Source organism: Octopus bimaculoides, chromosome 1 (genome assembly GCF_001194135.2).
Source record: "Octopus bimaculoides isolate UCB-OBI-ISO-001 chromosome 1, ASM119413v2, whole genome shotgun sequence".
NCBI lineage: Eukaryota > Metazoa > Mollusca > Cephalopoda > Octopoda > Octopodidae > Octopus > Octopus bimaculoides.
The window spans coordinates 53,646,246-53,660,790 of record NC_068981.1 but is presented as its reverse complement, the minus strand read 5'-3'; the positions used below and the strand labels follow the sequence as shown (position 1 = coordinate 53,660,790).

At 34.2% G+C, this 14,545-nt stretch overlaps 1 protein-coding gene across 2 annotated transcripts in view; it reads left to right on the top strand.

Moving 5' to 3' along the window:
• LOC106875219 (39S ribosomal protein L18, mitochondrial) overlaps positions 1-14,545 on the top strand; it is a 38,065-nt gene that overhangs the window by 6,415 nt on the left and 17,105 nt on the right. Inside the window, exons 2-3 of one of the 2 annotated variants that reach the window (XM_014923268.2) lie at positions 2,855-2,954; positions 8,617-8,694. In XM_014923268.2, the coding sequence (XP_014778754.1) occupies positions 2,855-2,954; positions 8,617-8,694 (178 nt within the window). The remainder of the gene's footprint in view (positions 1-2,854; positions 2,955-8,616; positions 8,695-14,545) is intronic. The other variant, XM_014923269.2, reaches the window with a different exon arrangement.

Here is a 14,545-nt window from a genome sequence, read left to right as displayed (position 1 = left end):
GTGCCGGTGGCATGTAAAAGCACCCACTATACTCTCGGAGTGGTTGGCATTAGGAAGGGCATCCAGCTGAAGAAGCTCTGCCAAATCAGATTGGAGCCTGGTATAGCCATCTGGTTCACCAGTCCTCAGTCAAATCGTCCAACCCATGCTAGCATGGAAAGCAGACATTAAACGATGATGATGATGATGATGGGATGATTTGTGTGCATGTACTGCAGATTTCCACTCGTACTTTAAGACAAAAATTTGCACAAGTCTTGGTTCATACAGCAAATTACTCGTACAATGGGGCACTCGTACTGCAAGATTCTACTGTATATCACCAGTAAACTACATGAACTATGTCATAGTCATTCTGTAAGACTACTAGATTTGTGGTTATCCACATTACATTGTCATTATTTGAACAGATCTGTGGTCATTTTTCAAGCACTGTTTAACTAGAACTACATTATTCAGTTTGGAGTGGTGCAGTTTGAAGGCGATTTGTGTGCTATTTCTAACAGATTGAGTGACCATATAGAGACTAACAGATTTGTGCATTCTCTAGAGAGGCGTTTCATGTTAGAATTAACATTCTTTCATTCTTAGTTTTATATTTACCTATTGTCTCAATTATTATTAATATTATTCAAGGTGGCAAGCTGGTAGAATTGTTAGCTCACTGGACAAAATGCTTAGTGGTATTTCACCAGTCGCTATGTTCTGAGTTTAAATTCCACTGAGGTCAACTTTGCCTTTTATCCTTTTGGCGTTAACAAATTAAGTATCAGTGAAACACTGGGGTCAATGCAGTTGACTGTCCCCCTACCCCAAATTTCAGATCTTGTGCCTATAGTAGAAGGGATTATTATTAGTATTATTATTATTATTGCTGACAATACTTCAAATTTTGGGTGAGGGTAATGGCAGTTATATTGACACTACCATCTTTATCTTCTTCCCAGCTACTCCTAATCTTCCATGTACCTCCCACCTAGCAAGACACCTGTGCTTATTCCTCTATCATACTTTAACCTCTCAGCAACAGGCATAAAGTCACCTTCCCCCTCTCAAAATACTCCTCCCACATAGTTGAAAGAGGTTTTTTCCTATATGGCAGCCTTATTAGTGCCAGTGGAATGAAAAAATTACCCAGTACACACTGTAAAGGGTATCCAGCTGTGGAAACTATGCCAAAGCTGACATTGGACCTAAATGCAGTACTGTCGCTTGCCAAATCCTTTCCAACTATCCACTTCAAGCCACTATGGAGAGCAGATAGGAATGTTAATAATGATGATGATTTGAGTGGTACTTATTTTATTTATGCTGGAAAGCTGATACTGTTGAATGTATCCTGATTTTAGAAGAAGTACATGATATTCCTACATATAATAAGAGACATCTAAAAGGATTGGTAACAGAAAGTGTTTCTGGCCATACAAAACTGCCTCAGAAAACCCATTCACCCTATACCAGCATGGATAAATAGATGTAAAATGATGATACTGGAAAGAATTGAGACAAGGACAACCCTTGTGGAATGTGAACTAGAAATGTAAATGGTTGTAACTAAATACCACTGGTATTTCGTTTGTTACTTTATCAATTCTGCCTTTTGTTGCTCTTCATAATATCAAGTGGTTAAAGTATCATTGCATAAATGTTAATGATAGCTTTTCCCTTCGTGTTACCAGCAGACTACAAAAGAAACATGAAAGTTTACCAGGAATTTGTCCTTATAATGTTCTTACACAATGAGAATATCATTGAATAAAGTATAACAGATTTAAATCCAAAATTTCATTTCTTTTATACATCAAATGCCATTTTAGAAAATTCCAAATTTGAAAATACTGATGTTGTAGCTAAACTGGTCAGAGTAAGATTACAGATGACATTTGTTACTTTAAATGTGTCTTCATGTTCTATAAGTGAACTAAATTACTGGTTATATTGCTTACTGCCTTTCTTTCCTTGTAAAATATCAGAATTAATTCACAGGGTTAATGTTTGAGTAAGACTTAAGACATGGCTTAGTGGTTAAAAGGTTTGCTTTACAATTCTGTGGTTTCATGTTCAATACTGCTGTGGAGCACATTGACTATGCATCTTTTGTTATAGCTGAAACCAACCAATGTCTTGTGAGTGAATTTGGCGAAGGGAAGCTATAAGAAGCTCATGGTTTATGTGTGTGAACATATGTTTGATCTAAATGGGGTGTTTTACATACTATCATGACATTATAACTGGTCACCCTATGCTCTTGAAGACTTGTGGAATAAAACAATCCATTATTTGAAAAACAAGGAAGAGTTGATAACAGGGAGTATATCTGACCATAAATTCCTGCCTCTAATAAGTCCTCATCTAAGAAAAGTGGAAAGGATGAACAAACCAATATTATAATGGAATACTTCTTATGTGAAAACAAAACTAAGGAAAGTTAAGAGTTACCTTGATGCTCAGTGTATCACTTCATTTACTGAGAAATGCAAACTTAAGAGCCTTCTTAACATTACATTTCACTAAGAATTCAGAAATAATTTCTTAACCAGTTGCAATTAGGAGCCTCTATGGCACCCATACTTTCCCTAAAATTTTTAATGGAACTATTTATGTAGTTTAGGAACAAGACTGTGGACTCTATTTTACTGAAGGTTTTTAACACAGCACCATATTCTTATTGCTATATTGTATTTAAAGCCATCTAAAACCAAATATCTATGGGTGTTATTACCATTCAGTGCTCTCCTTATAAAATTTACATCATCTTTCATATTGAATTATTTTGTGTTTTGTCTAGTATTCACAAAAGGGTTTTAATTTTTTGAACTAAGGGTGTTAATATTTGAATTTTTACTTATTTCAGAATTAAGGCTTTCAACATCAGTCACTGATGATAATGATAAACCCAAGGGTCCAAATGATGACTACATTGTAAACCCTATGTTCTACAATCGTAACCCAAGGTAAGTGTTAAGCTATTTAATATTTAGAATTTCATGAAGCCTTTTTCTGTTTGTTGCTTAAACATAGTTCCTTGGGTGTATATTATTGATATTGTTTTAGTCTTTAGTTTTGTATATGCACAGGTGTGGCAGTGTGGTAAGAAGTTTGCTTCCCAACCACATGGTTCCAGATTCAGTCCCACTGTGTGGCACCTTGGGAAAGTATCATCTACTAGAACCTTGGGGGATCAAAGCCTTGTGAGTGGATTTGATAGATGGAAATTGAAGGAAGTCCATCATGTGTGTATATACATATATATATATGTAGATAGATATATAGGGGAAGAATTCACAAAAAAAAAAACAAAAGACGAACACAGGTGGTGTAGACAACAAACAGATGTATTAGTATAATGCTCGGAAAGTGAAAAAGTCTTTAACGTTTCGAGTCTACGCTCTTACACAGAAAGAAACAAGGAGGGAAAAAAAGAATGTGTAGTGGCTATCGATCTATCATGGCGAATAGATATATATGTGTGTGTGTCTTTGTGTCTGTGTTTGTCCCCTACCACTGTTTGACAACCAGTATTGGTGTGTTTACATCCCTGTAGCTTAGTGGTTCAGCAAAAAGAGGTGGAATAAATACTGGGATCAAGTTATTCAACTAAAAGTCTTCAAGGCAGTGGTGCCCCAGTATGGCTGCAGTCTAATGACAGAAACAAGTAGAAGATAATAGATATCAGAGGCATAGTTTCTGACTGTTTAGTGCACTAACCTTTAGACTAATCACTCAAAGTTACCAAACTTTCTACAAGAATTGTACTGTCCTTAGATGGGATAGCTTTCTCTTCGTCTAGTCATTTTGATTGTTTTACTTGTTCAGTGTTTGGCATTAAGATATTCAAATAAAACTCTGTTTGAGGTCATCATCATCATCATCATCGTTTAACGTTCGCTTTCCATGCTAGCATGGGTTGGACGATTTGACTGAGGACTGGTGGAGCCCAAAGGCTACACCAGCCTCCAATCTGATTTGGCAGAGTTTCTACAGCTGGATGCCCTTCCTAACGCCAACCACTCTGAGAGTGTAGTGGGTGCTTTTACGTGCCACCGGCACGAAGGCCAGTCAGGTGGTACATTTGTAAAACCTTCCAGAAAATGTAAAAACATTTTGAGATGAGGATGGTAAATACAAAAGGAAATGACTTCTATCTCTATCATTAACCCTTTGACATTCAGATTACTCTGTCAAATATAATGTATATGTATTCACACTAGTTTGAATTTCACCGTATACTATCTTGTAGCTTTGAGATTTCAATGATGTTATTGTTCATTTTTGGAATGACATTGCAAGGTAGGTGTGAGAAGCCTGATCTGGCTGGTTTGAAGACAAAACGGGTAGAATAGTTTGGCCAGATGTAGCTGGTTTGACTACTAAAGGATTAAGATAATGAGGACGTGCCTTATAATTTGAGATAATTAAATAAATTTGATTAACTTCCTCCTGTTGCTGTTTGGATTCTATTGGTCCCAGCTTGCATCAATGTATTTGAGAAATAAAGCTTGCAAACCTGTTATTTTTTTTTAATGGATAAAATTATTAGTCATATGTTTCTCTATGCTGTTATGGGGTCCTCTTTCATTTGTGTATTTTGTGTTATTTTTCTGGTTTTTATGGCTGGTTGTGCTTCCTATCAAAAACCAAGTTTATTGTTCTACTAAGACTGATAAGGTTGTCTGCAGAACTAAAGAATCGTTTCTACTTTTCCTTTGTTCTGGTAAAATGAAACTTGAAAGGAGAAAAAAGAATTTTTGCTAAAAATTCTAATTAAAGCAAACTATTGCCAAATGTAACAAAATCTTCAGTCTTCTCAGTACAGTGTGTTCCAACCCTTGTCAAATGATATAATATCCAGAAATATAGAAATACACAACTATATGTGCCCTAGAAAATATTGTCTCCCTTATCCATACTGACTAATTACTTTCAAACAATTAAGGACTATTTTCTTCAATACTTTAAATATATTTTTCCTTATTGGTCACTTACAGTTGTCCCAAACTGTTTTAGCTCCTTCTTTCCTCATGAACTATTATCATTTGTTGCACTTTAACAATTCATAAATAAAACATTTCCTGTGCTTGCTAAGTTTCTATCATAGAAAAATCACAACCTCAATGTCTGTTAAAAGTACATAGTCTGAAAATATTTTAGTTGTCATAATTTTTTTCTTGAAGTTGATGTAACTCCAGCCATAGTCACTGCTCCTATATTTCAAATAGTGCTGTACCACAGTCACCACGTATTAAATCTTATGCAATTAAAAGCCATCCAACATAAATTTCATCTAATCTATTTACCCATTATCAAAAGGTACATTGTTTGTCTCTTACTTTATTCAGAAATGATCTGGAAAATGGTTTAGACTAAAATCTTTACTCTTTTAGAACATCTTCCTAATCTAATATCTGAATATTCATGTACAACACAACTTAATCTTCACATTCTGATAAGTCTTTGGAATTTTTGTTTCCCAGTTAATAAGATAAATAGTAAATGAGCTACAATTTTATATCAAAGATCAACTATATAGACAATCCTTGCTATAAAATTTAACTTAATTAGGTATGTTGTTGTAATGTAATATCATTGTCATTAATATGTTGTTGTAATGTAAAATAATTGTCATTGTAATGTAATAGCATTGTTATAACGTAAGATCATTGACAATTAAATAAAATAACTATCTAATTATTTACTTAAAGTTAATCCAATTGTCTTTTCTCTTTTAGTGTTGCTTTGCAACTAAATTATGATGTAGGATGTTTGTTCAACTATGAATATTTAAGCCTTTAGCATTTAAACCAGCCATATCTGACCCAAATATTCAACCTGTTTTATCCTCAAGCTAACCAGGTTTGGCCTCTTACACTTACCCTACAATGTCTTTCTAAAAATTAATCGCATCATCAAAATCTTGACACTATAAAATAATGCAAGATTAATTCAAAACAATGTGAATAAAGTAATAAGCATTATATTTAACCGAGTAATTTGAATGTTAAAGGGTTAAATACAATGTAGATATGAACCAAATGCTATTCTGACTGCTAGCTATTCAATTGTGAAGTGTTAATGGTACAGATTATTTCAGTAAAATGTCACACAAACACATAAAATATTTATGCATGGTCTTGTTGTCAGTAATCAGATACATTCATCTCATATCTATGATATAATGAAAATTTAGTTTCAGAACCCCATAGGTGGTTCTTATTCACTGCATGGAAACATTCTACAATATATTGAAAGAGACTGAAATTTAGAAACTGACTTGGTTTTATTTGTTAAAAGTATGATGATTTTGGTGACATGTATTGTAACAAGAAAGCTGTCTAGCATGTTAGTCAAAATGGAATTTATTTCAAAACTCTATTTAGATTTAAAATTGCAAATATGAACTTAATATAATGACATCTTTTTATTCCTTAAGACTGAATATTGAAGAAAATAAGTTTTATACTTCACAGAACACCAAGACAATTAGAATATGTAATTAAGATATTTTATTATCGGACTGAGTAGTTAATAGTCATTCTCTTATTGGACTCAGTTCAGACTTGTTCATATAGTCTTGAACTGATACCCCTATTGTCTCCATTTTTACATGTTTATATCTAATACTAAATACCTTTTTTCAACAATTTTTGTCAAAGCTTAGTTCCTCTGATCTCTTCCTTTCTCTTTGTAACTATTGACCTGGAAATGGAACTGTAATCATAAATCATACTGACTTCCCCACTCCTCCACTGATTCTATTCTTCACTTTTGGGAGAATATTTGGTACTATGCATCCTCCTAAGAATTTTAAATCATAGAGCAGCTGTATAGGATGTTTTTCCAAATCACTCTGCTATATTGTGGGACAAGTATCTAGTTTCTTCATTTATTTATTTTACATCCATTTTTTTCCATACTAGCTTGTGACCTATGCCAGTGGTGTAACCAGCCCACTTAGGCGTACCTTTCTTTCATTGGACACTAAACTCTGCTTGTGAAGACCTGTTGAGGCAAGTGAAATTGAAATCAATTTTGATGACAGCACCACATGACTGGCATCTCTGCTAGTGGAGTGCTCAGAGCACCATCCAAGCGTGATCGTTGCCAGGGCCACTGACTCCCCCCCCCCCCCGTGCCGGTGGAACATAAAAAGCATTGTTTACTGCCTGATACCCTTCATGTCATGAACCCTTACCTATTTTTCAAATCAGGAATTTTTTTGTTTCACTGAAGTGCAGAGTTAGACGATAGTTTTGTTGACAGAGAATGTTTAACAAATACCGCTACTTTTAACTCAATGCTTTTCATGTGAAAAAAAAAACCATCTGTACTTACAACCATCTTCACTTATGACCACAATAAATAAATAAGTAAAAAATTGAGAAAGAAGATGAGCCAGAAAAGAAATTCATGGCAAAAGGTTTATCTGATTTGTCTTTGCAATGGACCCTAATGTCAAATGCTGCAATGGTTGAACATATCATTCAAGATGCTGAGCATTGTTATCGTAAGATATATGATGATAAAAAGAAAAAACAAACAAAGCTTACCATGTTCCTTGAAAAATCATCTACCTCAACTGAAGAAATGACTGAAAATGAAAAATTTATTTTCAGTTGCACTTTTTTAACAGGAGCAATTTTTTTATTGTATGTATGTGGAATTTCATATGTATTAATTTTTACATTGATTTTAGTTTGTATTTTTGTTTAAAGTACAATAGAGTACATATGTATTTTTTATGTTATGTACAATAATTATGGATTAAATTTTTGTTTTATATTTTTATAAGCCATTTGAATGAAAATAGTGTTGAAAATATAAATCCAACATACGACCAGAATGACTTACAATCTGTCAGTTGGAACAGAACTTGGTCATAAGTCAAGGAAAGGTGTACTTAGCCTAATTGCTTGATTGGGAAAGGTACCAGCATGATTTAAAATCACCTTAGGAGAATGCATAGTACCCAAAGATTTTTCAGATTAAGGGATGGAATTACTGGAGGCAGTTAGTGCAGCAAATATTCAATTTTCAAATGATAGAGAGAGAGAGAGTAGGAGAGAAAGTTCCAGAGGGATTCAGTTTTAAGGAGAATGAGTAAGAAAAGGTGTTTAGTATGGGGCATTAGATGTAAAATGTGAAACAGAGGTGAAAAGAGCATTAGTTAAAGAAAATAAGAAAGCCTCTAAATCTATAGGTCTATGTTGCTATCTATGTAAATATGCCAGTATGGAAGACAAATATTATGGCAATGATGATCCATATACAGTAGTTTATGAAATATTTCAAAATAAAATATTGTTGTATTGAATTCAGATTTTTTTTTAAAGTCTTTGGATTTAACAGTATATATGTATATGCATATTTTCAAAGACATCAGCTGAAAAAGCAAATTGTAAGTGAATAAAATTTGGGCTCTTATTTTTATTTATGTTCATTTTTTTTATTTATGTTCATTTTTTTTATTTTGTATATTTTTGGAAAAGAGTATAAATTCATTATGTATTGTTTAATGCATATAAAGCATTTGAAGTTATATTTCATTATCATAATTGATTAAGTGAAAATGAAATTCTACATTCGTTGCTGAATCATTGTTATTAAATTCAATTGCAGGACATTGGATTTTATGGGGTTATCTCGAAAGCAGTCTGGTTGGGTGTTACAAGCTCCCTATAGAAATTATTATTATAAGTAAGTAATAAATTTTGTTCTACTCTAAGCACATGGCCTGAAATTTTGGGGGTTGGGAAAAGTCAGTTACATTGATCCCAGTGCTCAACTGGTACTTATTTTATTGACTCTGGAAGTGGTATTAGAAGTCAGAATGTAAAGAACTAGAAAAAATGCCACTGAGCATTTGTCCTGTGTGCTAACAATTTTCTCAGTTCACCACCTTATAAATGGTTTCAAAGTTTGACACAAAGTGAGCAATTTTAGCAGGGGGGAGCAAGTCAATTACATCAACCCCAGTACTTAACTGGTACTTATTTTATAGACCCTGAAAGGGGGAAAGGCAAAGTTGACCTGGGTGGGATTTAAACTCAGAATGTAAAGAACTGAAAGAAATACTGCAAAGCATTTTGTCCAGTTTGCTAACAATTCTGCCAGCTCACTGCTTAAATAATGAAATAATAATCTCTAACTGTGGAGGGAGCCTGTGGAAAAGGTAGACTCAGGAAGACACAAGATGAGGTGGTGAAGCATGATCTTTAGATGTTGAGTCTCACAGAGGTGAGGACAAGTGATCGAGACCTTTGGCAATTTGCTGTGCTTGAGAAGACATGTCAAGCCAAGTGAAATTGTAGTCGTGGCCAGTGTCAGTGACACATAAAAGGTACCCCCTATACTCTTGGAGTGGTTGGTGTTAGGAAGGGCATCCAACTGTAGAAACCAAGCCAAACCAGACTGGAGCCTGGTAAAGCTTACCAATTTCAGTCAAACTGTCTAACCTATGTCAGTATGGAAAACAGACAGTGATGATGATGAATAATGTAGGTTTTATTCACCAAGTTAATGCTACAAGCATTACTGACTAAAACATGGTGATCCTTAAAAAAACAAAAACAAACCCTATCTGCTATCATATATGTGTATAAATTTGTATGTCATTTGAAAATAAAATTGTCACAAAATCTCATTTCAGTCAGTTTTTCTGTGTTCATATTTTTATGGTTCATTTCATATCTGATGACACATGTCTGGAGGATTATGATTAATTCTTTGCATTATTAAAATAGCTTTTGTATAGTTGAGAAATAATTTTATTGCTTATGTAATATCTGCCTTTTCTATTATGTAAAGAAGAGATCTGCACCAATTCAAAATTTTTGTAGCTTAGTCACAGCCATTTGTATAATGTTTTTGTTTGTTTTTGTATTTGCTTTGAACCAGTGCATATATTATATTGACATAATGACATTCCATAAACACAAAATGTTATAGCTGTTTAGCTCCAATTCAGCCCTGTATAGGCAGACCTACAAAGACATTTCACCCATGACTGTCCCATTATTTGTATATATATATATATATATATATATATATAGCCTTTGTGTTCTTCAGTAAATGTTGTCATCACATCATTTGTATATTTAGAACTACATTATTCAACCTGTTCTATTGATTGTGGGACATGATTTAAGGGAATTTTTTGTTGCTTTTACTTGATGGTCAAGCTACCACATGGAAGCTCTTTTATTGGCTCATTTCTGTATTGAGTAGTAGTGTACAATTGGATCTTGTCATTGTTTTTGAAATTTCAAACAAGGTATCTGGAGAGAGCCACTCCAAAAAAGGAAGCTTGATTACGGAAGGAGAGAAACACATCATACGAGTACTTGATATTCCTACTGCTTTCAATAATGGATTGTTCTTCTCGATCCTATATATTCTACAGCTACTGAATCAGCCTAGTGATCACAGTGCTGTACCAGCTAAGTGATAACAGGGCTGTACCATTTAGGACTTATCAACAGTTGACTCTATCTTTGAGGTAGATGTGGTTTCTTCTGTTAATTCAATTATCAGAATCATTACAGAGATACACAAATTGCATTTTAGTATTGCATCTATGTTACGTATGAGAATGTGCACTCAGGCTTATACACATACATACTCGAATGTGTGCGTATGCACGTATACAGTTATATTTGTGTGTATTCGTGTACATATCCCTATATATCTGTATACATGGTGTAATATACATTTTTGTATACACATATATATACGTAATCCAATTTTGTGTACATTTGTTATATACGCCACACTTCCTTCTTTCTTTTTTCCTTCTGTCTCTCTTTCTCTATTTCTTTCTACCCTTTCTTTCCTTCTTTCTCTACTTCTTTCTTTCCCTCCTCACGAAAACCACACTTTCTCCCTTTCTACATTAGTAACATCCTTTATCTATACGTTACTCTTCCCAACCCTTACTTCCCCCCTCCATAAGTTTAAGATACACTTGCTTGTTCCAAGGCTGAATAATTTTCGTACGTGAGCATGATTGCGTGCATATGTGTATGTGTATACATGCATATTCATGCATGTATTTATATTAGAAATATATGCCTATATACGTATATTGTCTGTATGTATGCATCTGTGTATTTTGATGTATATATGTATGTTGTAGATAGTCTAGTATGCGTATATACTGTTGTAGAATTTTTATTTTTTATTTTAATGCAGCGTAAATTTTATTTTAATTTTAATGTGTTAATTCAGCGATAATTTGATAATTATTTACAATATGTATTTTGAACCCACTTTTCAATTTAAGGTTTTCTTTGATTTTTTAAAAATAGGATGAATCTATATTGAATTCATTTGTTTTGTTTATTTTGTTCATTGTATACCTAAGACAGTTATTTGAAATGACCAATGAAACAGATCCATGTGTTTTAATTTTATATTAGTTCTGATTGCATCGTCATTTCTTTCCCATTTCTAACAAAACTGTCCGATGAACGGGAACGTGAAACTCTGAGTAACAGTTTTTGTTATATTTCTGCTGCTTTTAAATAAAGTATATATATATATATATATATATATATATATATATATATATATCTGTGTGTGTGTCTGTGTTTGTATCCCCACCATTGCTTGACAACTGATGTTGCTGTGTTTGCATCCCCATAACTTAGCCTTTTGGTGAAACACACCAGTAGAATAAGTACTAGGCTTACAATAAATCCTGGGGTCTATTTCTTCAACTAAAGACTGTGCTTCAGCTTGTCTGCACGCACATAACTGAAACAAGTAAAAGAATAAAAAAGTATGCCATTTTAATCCTGAGCAACGCCGGGTATCTCTGCTAGTGTATATATGTGTGTGTGTGTTTGTGTATTTATTTATTTCAATGGTTGCTGTGACATTTAAAGTGGAAATGTGAATTGAATTTTCCAGTATTTATCCTTTGTCTTTCTTTTTTTTTTTTGTGTTGGGTTTTGTGACATTTGAATTTATAAAGGTTGCATCTGCTTATACAACACACACACGTAAATACACGTATATAAAGCATCAGAAACATACTCCAACTCATAAAAGGTTTTAATTTTGAAAATATGTCAAGAGGCTTGAAAATTACAAGATTTTAACATGAATAAATTCCAGAGCATATTGAAATTGCACACTCCCCACTCTTGCACACGCATGCTTGCACACACACATACACACACAATTTAATGTATCTATTATAAACTAGAAGCAAACATGTGACATTACCAAGGATCATAATGTCTGAAATAAATTACCACTTCTTGAATGGCATTTCTTTGTGGTTACAACAAGACCTATATAACAACTGAAGGTATATGTTGAAAAGAAAACCCAAATACAAAAGATTTCGTTTGGATACTTATCTATAAATGTTATTTGTCAGTACCTCCCTTGTTAAAGGTTAGTATGTACTGGTTATTCGATCTCCATACAGTTAAGCAGTGTGTCTCAATATTTCTTAAAGACTACCTTTTGATACTGGGTTAAAAGTTTCTTAACAGAAATGGAAAAACAAAGCCTGATAAATAATTGTTTTCTGGATTGGTAGGGAAGATTTTTGAGATCCCTTTGTGCACTTGTTTTCAGGGTTTATTGCTGCTCCCTTCTCACACATTTGTTTCTATTTTGGCAGTTCACACTTTTGTGAATTCTTACTACTTCTCTTCAGTCTTTAAATTATTTGTTTGGTCAGAAAGAAAGAAAATAACTAATCTTCACTTTATAGAGTTAACAGAGAAAAACCTTTAAAAATTGCAAAATTTTATCAACCTTAGTAGAGGCATAGAAGCATGAAAAGGTAGTGCTGTGAATTATAACTGGTTAAAAATTGACTCTTTATTACAATATTTGAGTTGGTAGGCAGACATGTGGAGAATGAAATACTCTGAGATATCAACACACTTTTGCCTGCTTCAGATCTTTTTACATTTCCCTGCTATTGTGTCTTGGAAAGTTCTGATATAATAAGAGAAAGTGAAAAAATATCAGAAATTTTGCATATATTATATGATGCATCTGGACACATCAACAGTAATGTTACCTGGGATGTTATTGAGTGTTTCAGGTTTTTCAACAATTAGCTTTGGACTGGCGACCCAGCTATAGTTGATTAAGTGCTGGCTTGTTCCCACGTATCACTATCTTATCGGTGGCTTACCTCTCTTGATTCACAGCCAAGATGGCTGATTTGATGGCCTTCTGCTCTCTACTCTCGTAATGCCCAACATTTTGTTAGCTCTGCAAAGGGATTGGCTTGGAAACCCCCTGCATTCTGTCTCAATGAGATCACATCTTGCTCACCACTTGTTTCCATATAATTCCATCAGCTCAGCATATTTTGCTCTCCTTTTTGCTGACTTCCTAACCCTCCTATAGAAATGATGAGCTCTAATATGATCAGCTATTTGGATACTTCTCAGTTCAGCACCACGTTTGTGTTTAGTGATGTTGAGGCAACAATTTCTGGGAATTTCAGCTATTTCTGTTGATCAGCTTCCAGCTCTCAGCTTTGTGCTACTGCTAGCAGGCCAGAGAAAGTGGTCCTAATAGTTGATGTTAGCTTCTCAACAGTTTTGATGAAAACAATGCATTTCTTTGCTGGATGAAGTTGCTTACAATAGCTAATCCCTCTGCAAATATCTGCTATGGTATTTACGACTTGATCATAATGCCAGTCGTAATGTGCCTCATTTTGCAGCTGTTTCTCTACCCTGAAAAATTTGTTTATTACAATAACTTTGAATATTTGATGAATAATGTCATAAGAAAATAAATAACAAGAACTGTCAAAATTGTTTACACATGGTATTGAAATTATATTGAAAATGAATTACAATACACCTAACTAGAATTACAGTGTTCTAGCTGTGTGTAACAAATCTATGTAGCTGTATTTTTGCATTTGAGTTGCAGCCACAAATGTAAACATCCTGTTTTATAGCATAAATGACTTACAACTAATGAGTAATATGTGTGTGCTTTCAAGAAATTCTCAGTACCAAAGTTTAAATGCTATTAGCAAGAATTTAAAAGTGGAAATGAAATTAGGTACATTGTTTATCAATTCAATTCATTGAATTGAGTGTGTTTAATTCATTTGATTGTCAAGCACTTGTAAAGAAGCTCAACCCATGTCAACATGGGAAACAGGGGCTGGCTCTTGTGCTGGTGACACATGAAATTTCTTCGAGCGAGATCGTTGCCGGTGCCGCTGAACTAGCTCTTGTGTGGGGTTCTGGGATTTTTCGAGCGGGATCGTTGCTGGTGCCCCTGGGCTGGCTCTTGTGCGGGTGACACATGAGGTTTCTCGAGCGAGATGAGCGTGGCCTTTGCCGGTACCGCCTGGCTGGCCTTCGTGCGGGTGACACGTAAAAGCACCCACTACACTCTCTGAGTGGTTGGCGTTAGGAAGGGCATCCAACTGTAGAAACTCTGCCAAATTAGATTGGAGCTTGGTGTTGCCATCCGGTTTCACCAGTCCTCAGTCAAATCGTCCAACCCATGCTAGCATGGAAGGCGGACGTTAAACGATGATGATGATGATACT